At 45.8% G+C, this 6,993-nt stretch overlaps 3 protein-coding genes across 3 annotated transcripts; 2 read left to right on the top strand and 1 right to left on the bottom strand.

The window, feature by feature from the left end:
* Window positions 1-218: 218 nt before the first annotated feature.
* BHQ10_008650 (uncharacterized protein) lies at window positions 219-785 on the bottom strand (the record flags this gene model as incomplete). The annotated part of the gene is made up of 5 exons (XM_040881479.1): window positions 219-242; window positions 307-339; window positions 423-497; window positions 574-645; window positions 756-785. 5 exons carry the CDS (start codon window positions 783-785, stop codon window positions 219-221), a joined length of 234 nt encoding a protein of 77 aa, XP_040737152.1.
* Window positions 786-1,058: 273 nt separating this feature from the next.
* BHQ10_008651 (uncharacterized protein) lies at window positions 1,059-2,324 on the top strand (the record flags this gene model as incomplete). Its single annotated transcript, XM_040881480.1, has 2 exons — window positions 1,059-1,137; window positions 1,192-2,324. 2 exons carry the CDS (start codon window positions 1,059-1,061, stop codon window positions 2,322-2,324), a joined length of 1,212 nt encoding a protein of 403 aa, XP_040737153.1.
* A 192-nt stretch (window positions 2,325-2,516) lies between these two features.
* BHQ10_008652 (uncharacterized protein) lies at window positions 2,517-4,608 on the top strand (the record flags this gene model as incomplete). Its single annotated transcript, XM_040881481.1, has 6 exons — window positions 2,517-2,587; window positions 2,638-2,810; window positions 2,872-3,224; window positions 3,274-3,546; window positions 3,599-4,358; window positions 4,406-4,608. The coding sequence occupies 6 exons, from the start codon at window positions 2,517-2,519 to the stop codon at window positions 4,606-4,608; spliced, it is 1,833 nt and encodes a 610-aa protein (XP_040737154.1).
* Window positions 4,609-6,993: the final 2,385 nt, after the last annotated feature.

Here is a 6,993-nt window from a genome sequence, read left to right on the forward strand (position 1 = left end):
ATTTCCGCGTCCCTCTCTCCCTCCCTTCTCGACCGTACCCAGAAAAAATGTAAATAATAAAGCGCAATTAACGAACCAGCCATCCATGAACTCCATTGATGTAAGAAATAATGAAAATGACAACCCAGATGTAAATCTGACTTCCGTGCTCGAGATCCTTGTTTGGGATGGTGTGTCGTCGGAAGATAGGTGCTCACACTGCCAGCCGCCTTTGTTATTTAATCGCCGATACGCTCGAGAGCCTGGAATAGAGACAATTAACTTGATGATTCTGAGCGAGGTTTGTGTGTGTGGAAGGGGATATACCTCAAGCATGACGACGGAGTTTCCTCGAATAACCTGTGAAGACATAGAAATCAGCATGCGAGCTCCAACGTTTCACCCTTCGCCGTAGTCCAAGATGCTACCACTCAAAAACGTACCACCATGCCTAATCTATCCTTTCCTCCATCGGCCTTCTCTTCGACGGCGTCATCGAGGACGAGGTTCATAAAGACCTGTAAACAATAGGTGTTAGTTCTGCTTTTGTGAGGTCGTTGGCCAGGAACCTGGTTTCGTTGGGAAGATCCGTACATCGTAACCTCGTAGAATACCGATCACTTTGCGATTGCCGTTTAATTGCACAAACAACCGCTTCTCCATGTACTGTAGTATTTCAGTATGAAGTTAGCATCAATGATTTCCCCTCCGTCGAAAAAAAATTCAAAACGTTTTGACAAATTGCTATCGCAAAAGACGAAAATCTGGCAACGGACCTTCTTGAGTTCTGGCTGAGCTTGAGGCATCTTGACTGTATGCTTTCAGCCTTTTTCGGATTTTGTGGTTGGTTTTGGTCGTGTAGAAGTTGGAGTTGCGCTCCGGAGATGTTGTTGCGGTCTCTTTGGTGCGATAGCAGAGCTTCGTCGGAAAAATGATTCGCCGGGCGTCTTTTATGGATGCGGAGCTTTACTACGAGTAAGATCATGTCCTTCGGAGGCGACAACCTGCTTTCACGTCAGTTGAACTCGCGAGGGCGGCTGTTTTCTTATTGATTCATATATTCAGGCCGTACAGTAAAAATGAGTTCGCCTTTCAATAATCGTCGCAAGCCGCGAAAAATCGGCACCGAGGACGAGGAGGATTCTATAACAGATCAAGGTATTAATAACCCCACCGCATTTACCTCGGAATTGGTTCTAATATGTCGAACAGATAATGGACCTGTCGTAAAAAGACCAGGAAATATGAAATCCAAGCAAAAATCGAAACTGCGTCTCTCGTTCGGTCCTGGTGAAACATCAATGACGGATGATGGCGGCGATGGCAGTGAAGTCGTGACTCCCAAAAGACCGGGTCTCGGTCGTCGCGTGCTCGAGAAAAACACGCTACAGAAAGCAGCAAGTGCGAGTGGATCGAACCAGCATCTACCCTTTCGAGTTGGACAGGATCAGGATAGACCGACATATGGGGATGATTACATCAAAGAATTACGAAGCTCGACGCCTTCTACGCCGAAGGCAACGGATAGTGACTCGGCTGGAAATAAGAGTGAGCGGAACGTAATTGATGTTGCAGCGAAATTTGGAGAAATAATGGAAACATCCGGTGCTATGGTCATACCCAGTGAAGCGGAAATCCGAGAAAAGAAAGCCCGCAGAGCGCGCTTGGCAAATGAGCAAGAATACATCTCTCTGGACGATCCAGAAGAGGTGGAAGAAGATGGCTATATGACCCTTGACTCTCGTAAAGAGCAGACTAGGCTAGTCCGGGATGATGAGGATTTTGCAGAAGGGTTTGACGAGTTTGTGGAAGATGGCAAAATATCTCTCGGACGAAAAGCAGAGCGAGAACAACAACGAAAGAATCGCGAGCAGATGCGTGAAATGATCAACGAAGCCGAAGGAACCTCAGAAGAGGAGGACTCGGATGCAGAACGTAATGCAGCATACGAGGCTGCGCAGACTCGTGCGGGCATGGACGGTCTGGGACACGACAAAGATGACCCGGCCAGGCCCAAAACACCGCCAAAAATCACCCTTTTGCCAAATATATCTAGCGTCATAGGCCGTCTTCGTACCACGTTGGCAGAAATGGAGAGCTCGAAGAAGGTCTTGGTCGATCGCATGGAGGAGCTTCGTAAGGAGAAAGCGGACATTGCCATCCGGGAAGTTGAAATCCAGACTCTTATCAAGGAGGCAGGTGAAACGTATGAGAAGCTTCGAGTGGAAGCCGGTCTTGTTCCTGGTGAAGATGGATTACCCGGAGATGTTTCTTCAACTGACCGGGGCTTAGAAAGCTTGGGAACTTCAGTGGTGGTATCCCGAGTTGAGTCTGAAGCCGAGTAATCTAACTCTAGAGAGATTCTCTCTGGCTTCATTAGGAAGGAACGAGTCGGGGAGCACTTTCCTGTAGGAACCTCGGATCAGCATTTTGCACATCTCCCGACTTTAACTCTCTCTTCTTACATACTTGCATCTGTCTGTTTTCTGCATATGATACCCCTGTTAGTGAACTATAGACTCGATCAATCCATTATCATGCCACGGTCATCATTTCTTTCCTTTAGGACCTACTCAACCCGCAGGCAATCACGGGCAGATACGCCTACGTAAGTACTACTCTTACTTCATCGCTAGCTGAAAACTGATTGCAAAAAAGCGATACTTCCCATATCATCCCATGGCTAGCTAGTCCTCTCGATCAGAATACTGTCAGATCCTCACGTTTACGCCAGCGCGCCGATGCCAGCCCTATCGAATTGTTCTACGATGTGTTCTTAGTCGCCAATCTGGCCACTTTCTCTGCCACACATGAAATCAACAATATCAAAGGTCAGTGCCGTGAACTCAACGCGGAACGGTCCAAGGGCGAATATAGTTCTGACTTTTATAGCGGTGTGGTCATATGTCGGGTTCGTGGGTATCATTTGGTTCACATGGCTCCAGGTTACCCTTTTCGATATGCGATTTTCTCGTGACTCAATCTTCGAGCGTACCTGCAAGGTCGTCCAATTGTCCGCTATGATTGGGTTTGCGTCGGCTGGATCACGGTTCTCGTCGCAAATCAAAGATGAGAATGTCTGGGCTTTCAAGTCTCTATCTATATTGCTTTTCGGAAGCCGCTTTATGCTTGCATTGCAGTATGCAATTAATCTCTGGTTCATTCATGAGGAACTGCGTAGCGCAGTGAGAGGCATGTTTGTCATAATTGGTGTGCATATCCTCACCGGAATTTCATACCTGATAGTAAGTCCGAAGCTTCATCGTGGTCAACACAACAGGCTAACGCAGACAGATGTTCTTGACGTTCAAGCCGAGCGAGCCTCATATCTGGATGGTCTGGTTCGGTCTCTTTGTGTTTGAGTCAGTGGTAGTAATTACCATCTCAAACTATACACCAGGCATCGGACTTGACGACTCTCACCTAACAACCCGTATGGGACTATTAACCTTGATCATCATCGGGGAACATGTGATTTCTGTAACCAGAATTGTAAACAAGATGGTCGCTGCCGGAGGTTGGACATTTGCATCACTATTGCATGTTATGGGCGTCGTAACGACCGTGGTATGTCTTCGCGATCACACGTCGAGGAGGCTCTTGAAGCTGACTGTGCTAGTATCTTCTTTGGCATTCATACTACGATATCTCTCCACGTCAATCTTATGGAAAGATCAAGCAAGAGATCTGGATTCACTTGCACTTTCCATTCCACATGTGCATAATCCTTTCTTCTGAGGCGTGTCAAATCCTGGCACTAGCATTAGATATCTCACTAAAGCTGCGATACTTGCTGGAAACTACCAATTTTGCATGCGAAGAACCACGGCCAGCTATAAGTGCTGCGCTCAATCTGCTCAACCGCACGATTACAGATATGGAAATCGACTATACTAGGGCGCCTCATGAGGAAGCAGCTATACACAACGTGCTTGGAACGTTATGGAACCAAACGAGTATCTGTCCGAGTGTCAATACTACTGGAGCCAAGGCGTATGGCATTAAAGAAGAGCAAGGTCGATTCCTTACTGGAAATGTGACAGTTGCCCTTTTCTCAAGTATGGGTATTACGCTTGAAGATCCAGATTCTACCAGCTCTGAGGGCATACAGTATTTGAAATTGTACCTAGGACTCTTGGCCTTTGTGTACGCTTACTACTTTATTACCGTTGGGTTGGCAATGTGGCACTTTGCCATCTTTGCAACATTGACGGGCCGGCATCCCAATCTCTGGTTCAATGCAATTGCCGTGGGCTTCCGACTTGTTTGCGTTGCCATACTCATATCTCAGATTGCCTTTGCGAAAAACTTCGACTTGACGTATAAATATATGACACATCCAATAATCCTATACACATTTTCACTGACAATGCTGTCTGGTGAGTCTGTCGTTCAAGAATAAGAATCTACAAGCTGACGATCAAAGTTCTACTCGTCGATCGCCTGCTAGACATAGTGGCAGCTTCAGGGGGGTTGAAGGGCGATGTCAGTCGACAGAGCAGCACGCGCAGTACTGTACCGATGCTATCGCACGATGAGGAAGCCAACAAACAGCCACACGAAATGGATGAACAAGCCTCGAATTGGAGCTACGAGAGAGAGAGACATCTTATGAACATCCGAGGATAGTATCTTTTGGCAAGTATGTCTTATCAAATTGTACTTGCTCATACTTCTTCTATAGTCTCACGTTGGGAGGCCTCCCTTATGATTATGATAGGTATCACCAACACACTCATTTGACAAATTCAGTCTAAGATTATCTATTACTTCTTCGTGTCTATCTTTAGCACTATCCTCGAAGAATATAAGTCCTACGTCAAGCCCCCGACCAGCAATCCGTCCCTTCCTGCAGCCAATGAACGGCATCACGGTATAACATTCCAAGAGCCATGACGACTTCAAAAACAGTATTTTGATCATCATCTCAAGAGCCAAAAAAGACAAAAAGAAAAGACGTTACATACAACAGCTGGGATTCGCTGGTGGTCACCCACCCAACTACTAACCAGCCGGCGTGTGGCTTAAGTACGGCTGAGCGGACGGGCCACACCCTATGGTCGTATGTACTGGAGTATACAAAGGAACGGTTTACATGGGAGAAGAAAAGGAGATGTCTTCGAGCAGTATTGAGTTTGCATCAACATTCTATAATTGGTGTGAGCTGTTTCGTTAATATAGCTCAGTCATTTCCCTCGGGCTGTTACAGCATGATACCTAGGCATATCAACTTGGCAATCATTCAAAGTTCGACACATACGAAGTAGGGCATGGCAATTGCTAGAGACCAGTTCCAGTCGTCTAACTTAGTGCTTACATTCACTAGTGAAATCTGTCAGGCTCTCATAGAGACAACCGCTGTCAGTCCATATACTAATAAATGCACGAACTAGTCAATACACAACTAAACGTCAGATTTACCATTACGTACGAGACATTCAGGAGTGGGCGCTGCTCCAAACTTCATGAAGCCCTACATCGGTACGGAGTACAGAGGACAATGACAAAACACGTACCAGCCCTGTTCAGCCCTCCTTAGCCGTCTTCAAAGATACACACTGCCACCAAAAGCATCCAGATACTAAGCGACTTTTAGCTCGCGAGGGTATGAGCCACTTCCAGAACCTGATTCGTCAGTGATTAAATGAGACCAAATCCTTCCGAGTCCCCGAGCAGTCCCCGAGAGGAAGGTTGAGAAAGTAAAATAAACGATCACTTACTCTTGTTAGATGATCCCTGTCGTTTAAGTCATAGCTACTAAACACTAGGTACCCTACGTGGTCTAGAAAAATCCAACGTTTTACCAGATACCGTAAGAAGGTAGCTCAGCCCTATGGGTTTCAGAAATGTGCCGTACTAGCTGCTTTTGGGTGCTGAATGACAACCCCTATGTTAAATACTAGTCATTGAGTTGGTGTGTTGTGATGATTTTGCATGTGCTGTTCTTCGATTGTCCGGCCAATCAGTCTGCAGAAGAGGCAGATTGATGAGTGTTTTCGTCTTCTTCATGCATGATTTAATTGATTAGTTTGTATGCCATGTCAGACATGGTTCGTTCAGAAAACTTCATTCGTTCATGATAATTGACCATCAGATTAAAAAAAAAAAGTTCTAATTTCAGTCTGCAAACTATGTAAAGTGACCATACCATGAATCCAGAAATCCCTTACTGACGATTACTGGTCAAATTCGGAAGGACGTGTAAAAAATACCGCCTTGTTCTCTCTCTTATTGCCAGGATCCAGGCATATAGTTGCATACCTAATCAAGAATGGGAAGCCGTGCAATTTGAATGGGCAGGCAAGAAAATCCTCAAAATCCCGAACAGGAAAAACAAATTATAAAAGGGTTCAGAATCATGATCCCCAGGACGGGACAACGGCCAAAAACGGGTCGGCAAAGGATCAATGGTGAGTGGGCATGGCGGAACTGCACCGTTTAGGGCTTGTAACTTTTGTAAAGACAGGTATGCATACCGCTATGTTTATTAGGCGGCTTAGTGGAATTGTATGAGAGCATGGAGCCAGCAAGCGGTAAGTTGTTCGGAGTGAAGTCCGCACGTAACAATTTGAATTGCTACGTATTTCACTGGACAATATGAATGTAACCTGCAGTCTACTATACTTTTGACCATTCGATTTTAGAATTGTTTCCGAGGCGCAGCACTTCGTTTCTGTATCTCCCTCTAAGTCCGGGATGAAGGTTTGTCGAGACAAACTAGATACTTCATTACATGGACAAGAAATTACGTATCCAGAAGGAGAATGATGAGAGTGTCCGGTAATTTGTATCATATTCTAGTCTAATCTAACCAGTTCGTGCATATCTGCTTAAACATTACTCATCTTGTCCCAGGGCCGAGGCGCGGGAAGACATGTCTCCACATGTAGGGCTGAGTTGAATATGCTTTTTCCCACCTCGTGATCGTCTTCCAACGGGTTTACCGTGTGGAAAGGGCTTTACATTTTCTGAGATTGGTCAATAAACTGAGCACGGTGCAGCCGATGGCGGTTT

The sequence above is a fragment of the Talaromyces amestolkiae genome (genome assembly GCF_001896365.1).
Source record: "Talaromyces amestolkiae strain CIB chromosome Unknown scaffold20.1, whole genome shotgun sequence".
Classification (NCBI taxonomy): Eukaryota; Fungi; Ascomycota; class Eurotiomycetes; order Eurotiales; family Trichocomaceae; genus Talaromyces; species Talaromyces amestolkiae.